This window comes from Megalops cyprinoides, chromosome 18, assembly GCF_013368585.1.
Source record: "Megalops cyprinoides isolate fMegCyp1 chromosome 18, fMegCyp1.pri, whole genome shotgun sequence".
Lineage (NCBI taxonomy): Eukaryota > Metazoa > Chordata > Actinopteri > Elopiformes > Megalopidae > Megalops > Megalops cyprinoides.
In genome coordinates, this window is record NC_050600.1 from 5,143,452 (window position 1) to 5,162,387 (window position 18,936).

At 47.1% G+C, this 18,936-nt stretch overlaps 1 protein-coding gene across 1 annotated transcript in view; it reads left to right on the forward strand.

Moving 5' to 3' along the window:
* Window positions 1-18,678, forward strand: part of tdrd7b (tudor domain containing 7 b) — a 28,465-nt gene extending 9,787 nt beyond the window's left edge. The window contains exons 5-17 of the mRNA XM_036551439.1: window positions 3,872-3,954; window positions 4,700-4,908; window positions 5,509-6,056; window positions 8,980-9,169; window positions 9,455-9,566; window positions 10,148-10,350; window positions 11,029-11,163; window positions 12,228-12,311; window positions 12,563-12,697; window positions 13,065-13,175; window positions 14,913-15,430; window positions 16,491-16,651; window positions 18,371-18,678. Of these exons, the coding sequence (XP_036407332.1) occupies window positions 3,872-3,954; window positions 4,700-4,908; window positions 5,509-6,056; window positions 8,980-9,169; window positions 9,455-9,566; window positions 10,148-10,350; window positions 11,029-11,163; window positions 12,228-12,311; window positions 12,563-12,697; window positions 13,065-13,175; window positions 14,913-15,430; window positions 16,491-16,651; window positions 18,371-18,591 (2,710 nt within the window). The 3' untranslated portion in view covers window positions 18,592-18,678. The remainder of the gene's footprint in view (window positions 1-3,871; window positions 3,955-4,699; window positions 4,909-5,508; window positions 6,057-8,979; window positions 9,170-9,454; window positions 9,567-10,147; window positions 10,351-11,028; window positions 11,164-12,227; window positions 12,312-12,562; window positions 12,698-13,064; window positions 13,176-14,912; window positions 15,431-16,490; window positions 16,652-18,370) is intronic.
* Window positions 18,679-18,936: the final 258 nt, after the last annotated feature.

Sequence of the window (18,936 nt, forward strand, 5' to 3'; positions counted from 1 at the left end):
ATGACGGTACTTTTTTTTTACCTTTTTAGGGAAGTTATTGACTGTATTTTTTTAAAAGCCTTTACAGAAGACTATTCTCAGTGTAGTGACACACTTACCTGGAAGGTGCTACTCTGTGGCTATTGAAAGTAAAATCAACATAGCGTGCATCTGGGCGAGCATATCAGTGAGGTGGAGGGGAACCCCCCTACCCCCAATATTTGAATGGATGTTTGCCTGTTAACATAGGACCAATTTCAATAACGAATTTTAGACGGACTGTTCTGTAAATAGAAAATCCAAACAATGAGAATAATTGGACTCCTGTGTGATAATAAATGGGTCATTGAACATGACAACTTAATGGGTAGTAAGCGGTTGTCAGAAAAGTTTGGGATATTTATTTAGGCGAGTATTAACGGTTCAGCTGCATTCAGTCAGATAACTCAAATAATGTACAGTAAGTATACAAATGACTGCATCTAATCCTTCATGTCCTAATCTAATCTAATCCTATTAGGAAAACCTCTCTGGAGTGCCTCCACAGACAGGCCTCCTTTGCTGGAGTGGGTCCTTTGAGGTGTTCTTTTGACAGAGCCCTTTGCCTTGTGCATGTTCCTGAGGCCCAGACTTCCCATGAGGCCATTAACCGCGGTCGCTTCTGACCAGATGATCACCATGAAGCCACAGCGCACTGCTGTGTAATGATCTGAATAGCCTGGGCTTTCTCTCTGTCTGCTGGATAAACAAAGCACATCTGACACTAATGAGATCTTCCCCTCTCGTGTAAGGTGTGGTAGGCGCACGCCGGCGTCTGACCGTGGGAGCAAATCTCCTTTTTCATTCGCTGTGGCTGCCGGCTCTGGAACGCCCTCTTGGAGGAACGCTGGTGATACACGGGGTAGAGCCCTTTCCAAACACAATTCCCCAGGCAACTCCTCTCCAAAGCCCAGCCAAGCTGTTTTTGGGCTGTGTGTAGGAAGCCTTCGCCTTTCAGTGCTGACGTTTGTGGTGCATTTTAGCTGATATATCTTTCTTTTAAAGATTTGTACATGGTGCAGTATATGTAAATGGAGACATTTTTATTTATGGTTGAATAGTGGCTTATTTTCTTTTACAGAAGGCGTCTGTTTAGAAGTCCTTGAATAGGCACTTAATCTGCTGATCTGATGATTGTGCGTTAAATGTTTATCTATGTCTATATATGTATACATACATATCTGCTAGAGGATGGAAGGGATATACTACAATACATGATTTTGTTCTGTTCTGTATAATCTCAGCCAAGTGTAATGTGGGAAGGAAAGATTTTCCTCTATCATGTCTCATCCTTTTGTAAAGTACACGTGTAAAGGCAAGTGGGTTCTAGCCAAATGTCAGACCACGTCTTCATTGCAGAGGGAAATTACTGAAAGGTAAATATCAGACAAAGCATTTTTCCACACAGGGACTAATTAATTCATGGAATATCTTACTCTGAGTGTCAGCAGAACCTGACAGTTGTGGATGGCTTAGGAGCAGGCCTTAGTCATTCCTGAATGCTTTCTAGAGACCAGACTACAAGATAAACCTGGGTTGGGGTGCACGGCCTGTTTTTGTCATGGCATTTTCGTATGCTCTCTTGCTCTTGATTTGGGTCCTTACATGAGAAATAAAATAGGCATTGATTACCCTCCTGTCTTTCTGTCTTGTCTGTCTTTGTCAATTTCAGGTTTATAGTGCTTTTTGGCTTGACAATTTGGCCAAAGCGGAGACTGACAGAAAATGTCAAATTATGCCGTAGGCTAGTCTGCTTTCAGGCTGAAAAACATGAAAACGGAAACCTCTGTCTTGCTGCCCATGTGCCTCTACCTCTCTCACTGCTGCCAGGCCTGGGTCTGGGCTCAGCCAGGCTGTAGTGCGTGGGCCCGGTGCAAAGGACGCTGTCCTGGCTCCTGCTTATTCAGCATGCCACACAGGCTCTGGGACGACAGGGAGATTTCCCCCAACCGACCCCTTTTTCAGGCACAATCTGACCCAGGCCAGAGAAAACAACTGACCTCACCAGGCTGTTGTATGTGTTATCTGGATTCTCCCCCCCCACAAAAAAGGGGGGGGCATTGACACAATGAGTAAACGGACCCTGGGGCGCGGAGTAAACGAGGGCCTGTTTGAAAGCGTGAGAATGGAGCCGTAATCCCTCCTTTGTACAGTAGATTAGCCACTATGCACCCGTCCACAATGCCTCAGCAAATGTCCACCGGTGTGGGCCGGGGGTGATCTGACGCCTGAATAACACGTTTCACTCAGAACTTCATTTACAGACGCGGCTTTCTGGGTTTGTGCCTTTTTCTGGGTTAGATGTGATGCGAAGTGTGGTATGCATGTGGGCGGAGTTTGCTGCTTTTCCTTCTCTCCCTGATTGGTTTGCATTTTTAATGGGCAGGACAGGTGACTGTTATTATTTGTCTTTGCCATTGTCATTAAACTGGAGATAAATTACATTGTCAATAGAGGTGTCTTAAACGATTGTTACCAAGGCTCCTGGGTGGCTCAGTCACCAAGGCGCTTGACATGAGTGTAGCCTGAGCCCTTCGGCCTGGGTTCAAACCCACCCATGTCATCAGCAGAAAGTGATCAGGAGACCACTGGGGCAGCAAAAAATGGCTTTGGGGTGGCTAGGGGTGGGTAGGTTAGCAAGGGTTTCCCTGTCTTACTTGGGTGAGGGTAGTGGAGTAGTGCCCATCCTCCAGTTGGCACCCACTTCAGTATGGGGCAGAGAAAAACAACTGTGCACAATCAGAGTACTGCATTAGTCTCCTCTCAGCACTCCTGCAGAAATTTGGAGGTTATTGTGGTGAGACAAGCCTAATGATCAGTAGCTGAACTCCAACTGAACTGAGCTCCAAACAGAGTTGCATAAATGGAGAAAAAAATAAAAACATAAAAAAGACTGTTACAATCCCTAGCTCACCCTCACCCAAATACTGGTAGCCTGTGCAATCTAGAAGCAGGTCACATTTCAAAATGAGTCCGCCGGAAAGACACGATCACATGGGTCAGTCACATGGGTCAGTGACCGTTATGCTACAACGTAAGTGTTGTTAATTTAGGTTAAGGAGCACATGGCGTTAGCGCAGTGGCCCAGCTGTGATGGTGATTGCACTGTAATGTGAGGTTCAGCATTCGGGGAGGTGCAAGCCGTCGCCTGCATACAGCGCTCTTCCAGCACTGTGCCGCACAGACATTTATGTGACAAAGAGCACTATCATTGGCGAGAGCTCCCAGATCAGTGACTGTGTGTCTGCCTTGGGGAATTCTCCATCTCCATGCATTACTGAACAGAATATTTCAATTTTTTAGGGTATGTAAATCACGGCGGGCTGTACTCTTCACAGACGGTTTGAATTTGATTAGTTTGTTCATTAAGATGCAAGAATGTAAATTGGTGTGGGCTGAACGAGGCTCTTACTAACGCAGCAGACCATAAGCAGCCCACCCCCTCTCAGTGTTCTGCACCGAGAGTTGAAGCACATGGATGTTAAAAATACCGTCCTGACAGCTTTCTCTCAGATATAAACACTTTCAGACTCTAAATTGAATAATGGATTACTGAAGCAAAACCTGAAAACATGTTCTATTTTCCGGGCCAGTGGAGCAGTAGGAAAGATTGGAGCAGAATTAAAAAAGCATTCCCCCCAGCACTGTTTCAGTTTCTCTGTCTCTTTCATGTTAAATGTCTGTTGCAACTTGGGCAAGGAGGCGGGTGGGTTATTGTTTTCTAAGCGCTGAAATATGTGAGGAAATTTGTGGGGGGTTTTTCAAAGTGACAAACAACCCATGTTTAGACGAACGGCTGTGAGTGAAGCTTGACCCAGAACAGCTCTCTGCCCAGCCTTCTCTTGTTTTCTAGGCCAGACAAGAGAATGACCATCCCCACCAGGTTTCAGAAGGAGATGCAGGCTCACCTGTCCAGGAACCCTCAGCAGCCCTGTGGTAAGTGAGAGTAGCTTATATCCCACAGGAAGCCCTGACCTGCTGGAGTGTTTGTGCTACTGCAGGCAGCAGGGTGTTGTCATTCAGGGGCAGAGTTCACTGCGGCCCTGTCCATTAGCCAACAGCGGTAGCCAGGAAGGTTCAGTCCTCAGGTTCAGGGCCCAGACAGCACTCCCTCCTTTACTGAGGCGTTCCAGGAAACAACTTTAAACACTGATTATATGGAAGAGGTGGGCAGTGAAGGTGTGGTCGTCTCTGCTTCACGGCCATCCTTGAATAAGCGGCACATTCAAAGCTAAAATTACTGGTGATCTGATATGCCACCCAAACGAGGGGCCTATCAAAGACCTGTTTTTTTTTTTTTTGTTCAAACGGTTGGGTTGAACTGATCTTTAAAAGTCTAAATACCCTCCCACATCCTTTCCTTTGAACACATCCTAATCTCATAAAAAATGCCCTATTCTTAGTCTTCATGTACCTGGAGTATGTATCACATTTTAGGTGCCAACACTTCCACTAACAATGTAAGCTCCATCTGAAGAAGGGAAGAAAAGACGTTGCTTAAGTTCATACTTAAGTGCTCAGGTTTCATACTGATGCTTTCAGCTACAGGTGGGTCCTTTTCACATACGCAGGCATGTCTGCAGTGTTCTGTTGCACCTTGTGAGAAAAGATTATATCAGAAAGTCACGTAACCACTGAAAGCAGTCGTTTTTGAAGGCATCCTTCCTCCTGTGTCCCCCAGCACCGTCGAATCTGAACGAGAAGCCCAGGTCTCCTCAGTCTGGTGGCTACAACCCACAGGTGGTCCAGAACCGCATTAAAGAGGTCTTGAACAAGCACAGCAATGGACTCTGGGTATCGAAGCTGCCCCAGCTGTATCGGGAACTGTACAAACAGGACTTTCCCAGCGAGGCCCTCAAGGACCTGGAGCGCTGGACCCACATCTGCACAGTGAGTGTTAATGCATGCCTGGCCATCAAAGCCTGCCCGTTTTTTGTTGTGTATTAAAGAACTGTGATTTTTAGGGCCTAAACCCAGTTTTAAGCTGTTTTGTACTTATATTCCTCTGTCCTTGCAAGGTTGTGGAAGATCACCCAAATCTAAAAGGAAATATTCATTACATTTTTTTCTGCCAAAGCTAGTGAAACACTTCCGTCTTTCTCACTAACATGCTAAATTGATTGTCATTTACGAACCTAAACTTGCTAACGTCGAAATGCCTGATTGTGCTGATTTTGCTGGCAAATTGGGTATCTCACAGCTCGCATGAATGTTAAAACCACTATCAAAAGTCACTGTTGGCTGGTGTTTGCACCCAGGACTCGTCAAAAGTTTATGCTTTTCCCCAAATGCCATCTTCTAAGTACCCCAGTTTTGCAGGAGATTCACAATTTTAAAAATAAAGATAAACATTGAAAATTATCATGTTGTTCTTAAATGTCCCTGAAAAGTCATGAAAAATGTAAATTGTATTTAACAGGAAGCTCCTGCATTTTTAGCTGGCTGTTCCTGCAGCCATGACAGTGACATTGGACTTCCATTGTGTTACAGGTGGAGAAGATTGGTAGCGGCAATCAGAACACAGAGCTGCTGTTGTACCCCGCTAAAAACCTACCCCGCCCTTCTTCCGCCCCCGGAATGCGGTCTTCCTCCACCCATAAGACCTCCTCCCCAACACACACCGCGCCCTCCTCCCCCACCCCCAAATCCCCCCCGAAGCTGGCGCCGGACATCAAGGTGAAGCTGGCGGAGCTGCTGGTGAAATACAGCAACGGCCTGTGGGCCAACGCCCTGCCCAAGCTCTTCCAGGAGACCTACAAGACCAGGTTCCCCGAGCACGTGCTCAACGACCTCTCCCTGCTGGCCGACATCTGCACCATCGACTACCCCATGCCCGACAACCCCAAGAAGGCCATCCTGTACGCCCGGGCGGGCGAGGACGAGAACCAGAACCAGACGGATCCGGAGGCAACGCGGGCCGGGGAGGAGGCTGGGAGGCGGCTCAGCACCCAGGCTGTGCCCCCCCTGCTCATCCCCAAGGAGGAGTACCCCTCCGTGCTGGTGGTGGAGGCTGCCAGCACCAGCAGTGTCGTGCTCAGGCAAGCCTAAAAAACCCGCAACCCCTGACCTGTGCATGCAGCTCTGCGCAGCTCTCCGGGGTCATAGCCACTTTTTAACAAGCTAAATGGGTCCGGTCAAAATTCCCACTCCGGCTTTTGTAAAGCCTGCTCCCACAATTCACATGTGAATTTCAGTATTATTGTTACTTTTCTGGGATTTTAACAGGAGTGCACAAGCTCACTTAATGTATTTACCGTTAAGGCTTTTATAAAGTGGATTGGATGAATGGTTTGCTATTCATGTGTGTATTGCTATATAGGCGTATTGTCGGTTGATGGATGAAATGGTTTGATGTAAGACGAGTTCCATCATGTGAGGCATAGCTTCATTACGGTAATTTTTTACCTGGGTTGTATGAAGGTTGAAATCAATGGGTACGGCAGTGATTTTGCTGGTCTTTTTTTCCAGCTCTAATGATATGTGTGGGTTGAGTGTACTGTTAATTTAAGTTAAAAAAAAAAGTTTGTCCATTTTTATTTCATATATCTGTAAAATTTTGTATATGTTTTGCTGTGAGGTAAAATGGTATATGAATAAACTGTGTGTTTTTGCGGAAGGCAAAAAGGAGCCCCAGACATATTGCGGGGTGATTGGTAAAGATATGAATGGCAGTTTTTAGCCTCCTGCCGTGAGAGGAGACCATGCTGCTAAGAGTGGGGTTTAGTCCTGTTTGCTTAGGTCCTGTTCCTGTCCGCCACTGTGCCTCTGTCAGCACTGGCCTTCTGCTTCCTGTTTTTGCCTGCGTTTCCTCAACCGGGGTGCTCCAGTGCTCAAGAATGCCAGAGTTATTACTGTTCTCTTTAGCACATCACATTATTGTCATTTAGCAGACGCTCTTATCCAGAAGGACTTACATAGATTACAATTTATACATGTTGCCCATTTATGAAGCTGGATATTTACGGAGGCAATTAAGGGTGAAGTACATTGCCCAAGGGTACAGCAGCAGTGCCGCAGCGGGGAATCAAATCAGCAACCTTTCAGTTACAAGCCCTGATCATTACCACCATGCCACCCTGTCAGCACATAGTCAATCTACCGTTCATCTGTGATGCCCACCTACTACACCAGAGAGCTCAACACCTTTTGTTTCATACATGATCTTGACAAAGATTCCTGTCACTGTGAAGAAGATCCCATGATGCACGCAGAGACACTGATGTGTATATATGTTATTTGACTGTATACAAGATGTCCCATGAATCCCGTTTCCTCCGGTTGTTCCCACTTGCTGGTATGACATTCTGAACGTGCAGACACCAGTTTCACCAGCAGCCTCGCAGACTGCATATCAGTCTGGGGTTTTTCCAGATACCAAGGGTGAAATTCCTCAGCTGTTCGCCTGTGGCTGCAGTGGGGCTAGACGTGCACTTCCTCATTTTAAAAGACTTATGTAACATCCCTTTATTTAAGGTGAATACATCTACGTGCGTGTTACGGATGATCTGGAAGAATTTCGCTGTCTCGGCTGGAGCTAATGTGAAGCGCGCAGCCGGGTGTAGCCACTCATCAGAAAGCTTTTGCTGCTGGGATTGCACATGCAGTGTTATTCATTCTATTCTGCTGGATATTTACTGAGGAGATACGGATAAAGGGTGCTAAGACAGGGACCTGCTGAGAAGTCCCTCACCGCTTCACCACACTGCCATGAGAGTTCTGATTGCAGGGGCCGGTTTTGGGAGTTTGCGGGGCTAACACCTGCTCTTTGTAGTAAGGGCCCTGGGATCTTCAAGGACGGCAGGGAGTCAGTCAGTTTTATATGTGTGAATAATAATTGCATTTATAAATAGCAGCATTTATGTGGCACCTTTTGTGGCAGTGATCTCACAGCGCTTTACAGTAGGGGGACTGGAGAGATTTCATTCAGCCAATTACGCTGGCTGATCGTTAGATGGTCAGGTTTAGAGAGCCAGACTGGGAATTTCGCGTGGGCAATAGGGAACCCTCTTACACTGTGATAAGTGCCCTGGGATCATTAATGACCACATTAAATAAAGATGAAATCTCTTCCTGATTCAAAAGACATTACCTTATAAAGCACAGGTTCCCTCTGACTGACTAAGAGAACATGATTGCTCTCCAGCCAAAGGAAAACCTGCCCCCGGCTGACCCCAGTGAAGGCTGTGGGAGGGCCACTAAGCCCTGCTTTAACTCATCTCCTAAAACAAAAACTTAGGACAATGTGCATCGTTATTAGGTGCATAAGAAGACTCTCAGTTATGGCCTGTCCGTACTCTCTCAACGCTCAGTTCTTAATCAGAGAGTGGGTTACCCATGATGAAGGTTGATGGTTACCCATGAGGGTTTATAAAACCTTATGCAAAAAGGAGATATAATTAATTACATTCTTTTCTGATTATTTCTGATAAAAATAACTTGCACTGTCTTTTTAAGCCTAATACATATGACATCGTGCCATAGCGGTAAGGAGCAGTGTCTGTAGACCCAGAGGTTGCTGGTTTGATGGCGGTTGATGGAGGGTGATAGGGGTGGCAGTTTTGCTTTTGAGTGAGGTACTTTGCCAGTATTTTGTCTTTGAATATCCAGCTCTATAAACATATGATATATAAATCTTCCAAAAAATAATGCAAAGGTAGAAGTGGATGGGCTTAACAAAGTCATGACAATATTCCCTTGCACACGTCATAGATAAGGGACAGTGCTGGTCACCGAGTTCCGGAATGTATTCGGAACCCTTGTGGATGATAGCAAATATATGTTATCATTCCGTACCCTTAACTCTTGATCAAATAATATCATTGACCCATGATAAGCTGTAAACCCCTTTCTAGTGCCACTGTGGAATGCTTCCTCAACTCAGCAGCCAGTAAACTGTGCTTTGAGTGGGTTTTATTGGCTTTGGCTGGCCACCCCGGGTGACCTTGCATGTCCCCCTTGCAGGTACATCGGTGAGGGCTACTCGCAGGCCCAGGAGGCCCTGGAGGATGAGATGCGGGAGTTCTACAGCCAGAGCGGCGCTGCGAAGACCCTGCAGTCCCCCGTCACCGGCCAGCTGGCCGCCGTCAAGGCTGAGGAAGAGGAGGAGATCCTCCGGGCGCAAGTGTGTGAGGTCATGGACGACAAGGTCAAGGTGAGGGCCCCTATCTGTATGAGCCTGCACAAGAGTGCCTTTGAGTCTGTGAGTCTTCCTCTGTCTGCGGAAGTTTGCCCCCTGACTGCATAAGACCGCACCTGGTTGTGTGGTTTTTTCCCCTGCCTGTATGGGTCTTTCCCTGGCTACCTGAGTCTACCTCTGTCTGTGCAGTTCTTCTCCTGGGTGCGTGAATCTGCTCCTAGCCATGTTCATCTCTCTGTGACTCCACCTTTCTCTGTAGCGTCCTCCTGAGCCGTGTTTGTGTTCCACATTATCGCGCAGGTTTACTACGTGGATCATGGGTTCTCTGAAGTCATCAGCAAAGGCAAACTTCTGGAGCTGCACGAAAAGTTCTTCAAGCTCCCCTTCCAAGCTGCTAAGTGTAAACTCGCTGGTGAGCTCCGCATGGGTGGGCTGCACTCAAATATTTGGAGGTTGCATGAGATGCAAAGTGAATTTTTTTTACACGGTTGTTAACTTTTTAATACATTGTAAGTTCACTGCAGTGCCTGAATACTAACTTAAAATGTAATCAGTCTTCATCATTCATGCACTCAAAAAGAGGACAATCATGGGAGGTGAGAGCTGACTCAGCTGACAGAGCTGGATACTTTCTGCTCTTGAAAGGTTATCCATTTCCCACACTCATGCAAAGTAAAAATGGTACATTTGGTTTGTTCTACACAATACAATACTCTGGAATATCAACATAAATTGCTAAATTGAAATGATTGAGCAGTTGCTGTAAGAACCAAATTCGCATCCCTATTGGTTATGTAAAAGTCTAGTCAATCATATTTCTTCTAAGAGCACAGACTGCAGAAGCTTCATGTCACCCTTATGTCAGTCTCTGAGGAGTTAAAGGCTGGTGGTGCGTCTGGTCAAATGTAACATGTGTTAGAGGCCACAGTCACAGTGGGAGTATGGAGATTTGGGAATCAATCTTCCTCTGAGCTGAGTGAAGCCTTTTTTCAGGACTGGAGCCCTTCTGCCAGGAGCTAGCGGTGCTGAAGAGGTTCGAATCTCTGGCCTGCGGGAAGATCCTGCTGGCGGAGATCCTGGTGAGGGAGCAGGTTCCCCTGGTGGTGCTCTACGACACGTCGCAGGATGATGACATCAACATCAACGCCGCCTGCATGAAGGCGCTGCAGGACAAGTCTCTGGAGAACTCTCTGCAGGTAACCTGCCTTGGCTGGTGGCCTGTCGCCTGGCCCATGACCAGTGTGAAAATGACCGTCAGCTTGGGTCCCATGGGGGTTTGATTTGACTTGTGAGGCACGTTTGGGACACGTCTGGCATAATGTCTACTGTGATGTCTGTGTACTGTTTCTGTTGGCTGTGAGCAGGGTATCCTTTCCTGTCTTTAAGGCCCTGAGGCACCCTGAGCATTATTCGAACCTCCCTCCTTAGGTGTTGTGATCAGACTGGCCTCTGATTAATGCTAACAATGTATGATTTGTTCACAATTACTAGTTGAAAGAAAATCTGATCTTTGCTTAAAGCTGAAATAATTCCGAGCCCATTTAAGTACTGTACAAGCCCTACCAGGAGCTAGGCTTTGAGGCTTTCAGACTTTGAATTATAAACTGGGATAAGTAATTATCGAGAAAAAAAGCACCTCATGAGCCAAGAAACTACAGCTGATCACCATCATGTTATCTAAGCCGCCTATTATGCCCTGCTAATATGTGGATCATCTGTGTAAACATCCCCGTTTCATTGTGTGCCAGTGTGTCCGTATTTGTCAGTATGCATCAAATGTTAGATATTTTTGCCTCTGCAGTGTCGTGGCGTTGTAGGAATTTTCTGACGGGGCCGTTTTCAGAGGGCGTTGGTGTGCGTGCTTCCTCCTGCAGGTGAACAGTGCCTACATGAACGTCTGCGTGTCCAACGTGTGCTCTGATGGAAGCATCTACTGCCAGCTTCCCTCACGGGGCCAGGCCAAGCTGAAGGAAATACTGGAGAAAACTGAGGCCTACTTTCACTCTCAGGTGACTTCTTCTTCCTCTGTCCCCACCAATCACAGTGCAGGTTCCACACCTGACAAAGCTGTGTCTGAAGGTGGGCTCTGGGGAATTGATTGGCTCAGGACTGGCTGTAGTGGTGTGATAGTTTGCTGTATGTTGTTTTCCATTATATATTGTGTGTGTTTTTCCCTCTAAAATTGCTAAACTTCAGAACTACTTAAGAACTGCTTAAGTACTCTTTAGTGAAAGAAATGTAATTGGATAGACAGCTAGTGATTTTTTTCATCATTAGGAGTTTAAGGGACAGCAGTGTGCCGTAGTTGTAAGGAGCAGGGCTTGTAACCAAAAGGTTGCTGGTTCCGTTCCCCACTAGGGCACTGCTGTTGTAGTCACTGTGGAACATCTGAAAAATGACAAATAATGTAATCTAAGGTCTGACTCAGAGCCGAATGTATTGAAAATGTAACACCGAGTCAGTGTCTGATCATTACGACACCTGCGTACATGTCTCCAGTCAACACTTCAATAAAGCTCTTCAGGCAGTAGTCATAAAATAAAGTTTATGACATGGAGCTTGCAGTCAGTGAGTGCTGGCCTTTGCCTGCTCAGGCTGTGGTGAACGCTTCCTCCCTCAGTCGGCAGGTGTCCACTCTGGCCAGATGGAGATTACTCCATGTAAGCATGGGGTTAGGGGATAGGACACATAATCTCACAGGTGACATTGGAACCGACTCAGATCCGCTATAGGCAGTCGGGTTGTGCTTTTCACAGTGTCAGGTTCTTAGTTTTTAGTCTCGGTTTCCATATTTTTAATGACAGGTATAAGATCATTTTTTTATAATGTCCAAATTCCAGTTGTATTGTCATTTATTGCTGTATGCTGCAAATGGAAGCTGTTTCATTTATGGACAAGCAGCAGCCTACACAACATTTCAGTATCTGTTTGGTGTATGTGGTCCCCTCCTGAGGGAATCTGCCAAATCTAGTCTTGATATTCCCTTGGAAGTTCGACGTTGTGACACTGTCATTGCTGGATCACAGCACGACACGTGGGAACAGAAACCATGACATCATTTCCTGTTGGACAGGTCACGTCAGAGTTCCTGGTCTCCAAGCCCTTCTGTGGGAAGTGCTGTCTGGCTCGGTCAAAAGGCAAATGGTGCCGTGTGGAGGTGAGAGATCTTCTGTGACTAGCCTACAGAACACAAGACAGCCATGATCCAGTACATACATAGATGCATACATAGATTCTGGGAAAGGGCTCAACTGTAGTGGTGTATCCATACGGATCTGGTGTACCAAAAGCCTGGCTATTTTTGTTCTAAATGGAACATAACATAAACAGCAGCCTCTGAAAGACACAAGGCTATGCTGAGAGTCGGCAGTGCTGGTCTCAGTGCACCCTGCCCTCTCCGAATCTCAGATCACCAACCTGCACGGCAGCAGAGTGCTGGACATCCAGTTTGTGGACCTGGGCGTGCCCGCCTCTGTGGAGGTCATCGAGCTGAGGGAGATCCCGTCCCCCTTCCTGCGTGACCTCATTGCCATCCCGCCCCAGGTGAGCCGATCAGGATACAAGGACTGTCGGCTCTCTCCAATCAGTGCTGGAGGGGTGGTAATGGAGTGGGTGGGGGTGTGTGTGTGTGGGGGGGGGGTGTCGGGGCTTGCTTTTCGAAGATGCTCCTCTCTGCAGCACATTACCCAAAATAAAGGGAGAGCCTATCATAACGGTGCCTCCCTGTCTTCTAATTTTAACAGTCATTTGTTTGAAATGTAGCTCGGATCTGCTATAATACCGGGTGATGAATCCTCACTCTAATAGTTTAATCAGCTCTTTTAATGAATTCTGAATAATTGATAGTGGTTCAGGTTCGTTATCCGCAGAGTGGGGAAAGTTACAGCTCTCTGCCATCTCCTCTCCGCAGGCTGTGAAGTGCTGCCTGGTGGATTTGCCGGTGGACCTGGGCTCCTGGACGCCGGACGCGGTGCAGTGGCTGAGGGACGCCGTGCTGAACTCCACCGACTGCAGCATGAAGGCTGGTGCAGCCGCACACACACACACACACACACATACACATACGCACACACAGCACACGCGCACACACACACACACACACACACACACACACGTATGCACACACACACACACACACACACACACACACACACACACACACACACACACACACAACGCACGCACACACTCACCTTTCATTACATTACATTACATTCATTTAGCAGACGTAGAAGAACAGGAGTGTATCCATTCAAATTGAATGAGCATCAGTGTCAGGCCAGGCTAACAGATCTCCCAGGCCAGTGAGCATGAGTGCAACAATATTCAAGCCCTACCACAAGTTCTCATGTGCAACCTGACAAGACAGCCTAAAAGCCTTTCACTCCATACCATCGCTTCACAGTTTGGGCTTGTCACTGCAAACTGAAGGGAACCGGTTTAGCCTCCTGTCCCTGCACTCTGTTTGAAGAACGTGAGAAAGATAAGTGGCAAGAACAGGCCGTTCAGGCCGTCGAGGCTTGCCATTTTACCTGTAGCTCAGGTGAAGCGAGAGACTGTGATCCTGCCAGACTGCAGGCATCCAGGAGCCAGACTAGGTCCAAACGGCTTTACCTTGTACCTGTAATCCATAGCCACGTGTCACAGTTTAGCCTGTGAGGACATGCCATTGCCCTGCTAGCATTTGATTGCCCACAGTGAACGCCAGAACCTTCTGATTCTTCCATTTACCCACAATCACAAGCATATCTTTTGAATGACCCCCCCCCCCCCCACCCCTCCCTTATTTTTGCAACCACAAGCCTTATGTTAGTGATCACCACGACAACCAGTGGTGGTCATGGTGCCCCAGCGCTCCATGGTGAGCTAAGCGCCCATTGGACGACAGCCACGGCCTCACTGACGCAATACCTGATGAGTCAGAGGGTGACTCAGAGCGGGTCTCTGAGCAGTCCCTCCCAACATTCCCACCCGAGCCAGTCTCCTCTGCTGCTGTAGGCTCCAGATCGTCTGCTGATGACACTGATTGAACCCGGGCCAAAGAGCTCAGCATGCGCTCAGAGCCAGTGCCTTAACCGCTGAGCTACTCGGGATCCCGGCGGTGGCATCTTTAAGACTGTCTCTGCTTCTCCTTTTTGTTTCTAATCCAACTTAAAGCAAGTTTGGGTGGGTCAAGAAAGAGAATGTTGCTGTAAAACAGTCAGACTAATAGTGGTCTCTTTTTAAAATGCTGCTCCTTGCAATTGCATTTGGAGGTCTTAGGCTGTCCTTTTCTAATGGTGAGATATACTTCTGTATTGTGTAGCTTGCACTTGAAAGTAGAACTAACTCGCCATGTTAGCTGTGAGTTGCACAGCGTGTTCTGATTCTGATTCCAATTGCCCCTTGGGGGTAAACAACTCCATAATTTGAGCTTTGAGGATTAGTGAGACTGTGATGAGGGCAGCTGTTGTTGGCACAGGATGGTAAATAACATTTAGGCTCTTGCCTTCGATGGCTGTTGTTTAAACATTACATTTTTGTATATTAATAGAACATTTACATTATTTTTCTTTTTTGTGTTTAATGATGGAAAAGGCAGCATAGATAGGCTTTAATGATGCTGCTACAGTTTTCCTAAGCCTATATTTCCCATGAACCCTTAGTGTAGTCAGCTGAGGTTTTAACAAACTTAAGGAACATAGTCTCAGTGAAGTGGTAGATAGTGTGCTCCAAATGGTTGAATTAAGACCTGACCTTACCCCCCTTCTGACTGCAGATAGCCAAACTGGATGAGACGAGTAGACTGGCCCACATCCACCTGTTCACCACCAAGAACATCTGCGACTTGGAGCGCAGCATAAACCACCAGATGGCCGGCCTGGACCTCTGGAAGCACCAGAAGGACGTCTTCCTCAGCAGCCGAGGGCCGCGCAGCACCGGGAGCCCCGCCAAAACCACCAGCACCGCCGGCACCGCCATCAGCAACGGCACCGGCAGCCCCTCGTCCAAGAAGCCGCCGCCCAAGTCCGGCGACAACCCCCCCGCTGACACCCCTGCCAGTGGCCCCGCCTCCCCCCAGCTGCCCCCCCTCCTGGAGCTGCCCCCGCTGGGCCACAACATGGACATCTACGTGTCAGTGGCCTGCCACCCGGGCCACTTCGTGCTGCAGCCCTGGCAGGACCTGTACAAGCTGGTGGTGCTGATGGGGGAGATGATCCTCTACTACAACAAGATGGAGGAGAAGCCGCTGAGTGTGGACAAGAACCAGATCTACGCCGCCAAGGTGGAGAACAAGTGAGAGCCTCGCATGGGGAGGTCGGGTCACTCTGCACGTGCAAGCAGGGCCACCTACAGTCCCCCCTGTCCTTTACACTTTCTCCTGTTTCTTTTTCTCCCTTAGCAGTGTTTATTTTGTCAATGAAGATACCAGAACAAAGTTACATTTTTTAAATTTTAAAATATTTTCTAAGAGCATCTGTGTGTGTTCAATGAAAGGTTAAGGTCTGAAACAATGAAATTAAAGAAGAAGCAAATAAAACAAGACTAAAATGTGACTAAAAAAGATGTGACTAAATGTCCAGTTTTCATTCATTCTGAGAACTGAGAAATGACTAAAATCTGACTAAGACTAATATGTATTTTAGTCAAAATACTAAGACTAAAACGAAATCTAAAAAACTTGCCAGAATAAGAACTGTTGCTCAGATATGTGTACAGGTAGACAGTGGTGTGAAACGAGAACTGCAAACTACCGTCTGAAATTTGCAGCTTGTTTTCAGATCACCCATAGCATTGCTTATTTTTGTACGGAAGCATTTATCCTAGTTATTGCACGGAATGTGAGATAAGCGTTGGAGCATTTTGTAGTTGTGTTGTCATTTGACGGATACAGACTCTGCGTTGAAATAGTGCTTGTGACATTTTGCAGACCCAAGTGAATGTGAGAAACAGTGCCTAAAAAGCTGTCTAAAAGAAGTGGAATCTGAGAGAAGTACGCCCCTTAGATACCCTCATACAGTGCTGTCAAACAGAGCATACAGTTTGCAGCACTAACAACTGCTACAAAGTTATGTTTGTAACTGGGAGTGTAGCGCTCATGTTTGCAGTCTCTGGGTTTGAATGTTTACTTTGAGCATTGTTGGTAGTTACACCCTTTCTTGAAGGCAGCAGTGTTTTCTGGGTGCTGTAGACGTGGCCGTGTGTCTATATGTGATGAAAACGGTTTGTTCGGGTTCCAGGCAGAAGTACCCCCTCTCTTTGTAAGCCCTCTCACAGTTCATGATCCTCCTGAATCTCCCATGATCCCCTGGGCCACATGGCGCTAACCCACACCCCTGTGTGTCCTTCCCCACAGCTGGTACCGGGTGCTGGTGAAGGGAGTGCTGACCAACGGGATGGTGTCGGTGTACGAGCTGGACTACGGCAAGCATGAGCTGGTCAGCATCACCCAACTGCAGCCTCTCATCAATGAGTTCAGACAGCTCCCCTTCCAGGGCATCACTGCGCAGCTGGCCGGTAGGGACTTCATTACCCACAATGCCCTTTTACATGTGGTGGATTGAGTCTCTTCCTGTTTGTGTGAGAGTGAAAGCAATCTGACCCACACTAGCAATGTGATGCGGGTTGTGTGTTTGTGGATCTAAACTGATGCTACGTACAAACCTTAGAATGAACAGCGTCATGTGCTGTTTTGCATTTCGGTAATGTTTAAACAATGCACCTATATAATATATATGTGTGTGTGTATATAATTGTAATCATAAAGACAGCAGTGATTTGGGCAGGGGAGGAACTACAACTGAATTTTCAGGGCAATTTGGAAGTGGCACCTGTTATTTTTCGAATTAAGACTAAAGAGCAGGAAATGTCACACACTGAAAAAACAGCTCTTCACAAGACAAAAGAGGTTAGAGGTGATTTACTGACAGCGTGTTAAGAATAAACAGCTGAGAGCAGAGCTGCATGTTGATTGTGTCTGTGTGTCTGTGTTACAAGCTGAACTGTGTATGGAGAAACGTGTCTCTAATTTGTCTGGCAGTCTACAACCCTACAGACTGGCATGAGTGTGAAAGCACTCAAGCACGACACACTAGTGACTGGGATGTAGGTGTAGAGGTGCCAGCAGTGATTCCGGCTATTGGGAAGTGCACTCAGTCATTACTTGGAATGAAGTGATACCTCACTTGTGGCACAGTGAGTCTGTAGGGTGTTTTTTTGGGAACACCGTCAGTTTTTCTGTCAGATGATAAAGCACCACCTTCTCTCTGCGCATTACAATGAAGCAGAACTGACGTCTGACGTCTGGGTGAGCAGCGGTTTACGAGAAAAGCCGTTGAGTGTGCGCCAGACTTTTCCAGAACAGTGTGGGTGCCCTCTTGTGGTCAGTATGTGGTAGAACAATTTCGGTGCGAACTGACAAAAGTTTGCTGGTGCTCAAAGGCATCTTAAATGATGATTGCTTTGAGACACAGAGCATCAGTCACTTAATTAATGTTCTGATATTTATAATAATTTGGGTTAGTGAACCAAACTTAAAGACAATACCCTTAGGTAGTGACAGTAGGAGATGTCATGTTTCAGATGATCACTAAAACTGCGGTTCTGTCTCACTGCGGGCTTTAAAAATCTCAGGGTCTTTATTTCAAAGAGTTGGGGTGTTCCTCAGAGTTACCGTCAAATTATGGTCAGTGCTAGGGTCTGGCCTTCTCAGTCTGCCTATGTAACTGTCCTGCAGCTTCCTAGAGTGTTTGGCTCACCATTAAAAGCTCATGTGTGGTGAGCGTTCAGGGCCAAAGCTGCAGCCATGCTGCACATTAATAGTGAATGTGATGAGGGACCCCCAACACCCCCCCCCCCATCACAATGTGAAGTGATTTGAGATCTTTCGATTCATAAGATTATTTATTGATTATTTGTCGATTATTAGATAATGCTGGCATCCCAGATACACATCACATCATCATCATATCATCGCGTCATTAGGGCTTGAATAGTGTTATGTTTACACTCTCTGGTCTGGGAGTGCTGTTAGCCTGGTCTGACACTGCTGCTCTTTTAACTTGAGTGGATACACTTTTGTTCAGTTGTGCTGGAAGTCACTCTGGATAAGAGCGTCTGCTAAATAATCTAATCTAATCTAAGTGCTAACACTCAAGGCCCCTCCCTTTCCTTGCTCTGTGTTGTGTTGAGACTCAGAGACTGAAGGTTCTCTCTCCCCCCCCACCCTTCCCGCAGGGGTGAAGCCCAGGCAGTGGTCGGAGGAGGCTTCCATCGTGTTCAGGAACCACGTGGAGAAGAAGCCGCTGGTGGCCCAGATAGAGGCGGTGCAGGAGGGCCCGCAGCCCTGGGACAGGAAGGTTGTGGTCTACCTTGTGGACACTTCCCAGGAGGAGAAGGACATCTGGGTGCACGACATTATGTCTGAGTTCGCCGACGAGCTGACCCGAGCTGCCTAACGGCTGCTCGTTATCCCCCCTACCACCCCCCACCCCCCCAACTGACTGGCACATGACATGGAGGCTCCGCCCCTTCTGGCACATGACCCCGCCTACGTTGATGCACATGCAATGTGGACACAGTCTGACCTTGGACCATGTTGTAGAAAGGTGTCAGGCTGTTTGAGTTCAGTTTACAGCCTCAGCAAATGGTATGGTAAAATGCACACGATCATGCTCAAAAGCAAGTTCCACTCACATTGTCTCAACTGACAGCAGTCTAAGCAATTTGCAAAGTTTTGCTTGTTTAAATGTGAAGATTTACAAGCGTACAAAACTAGCTAAACATTCCCTTTGCTTAACACA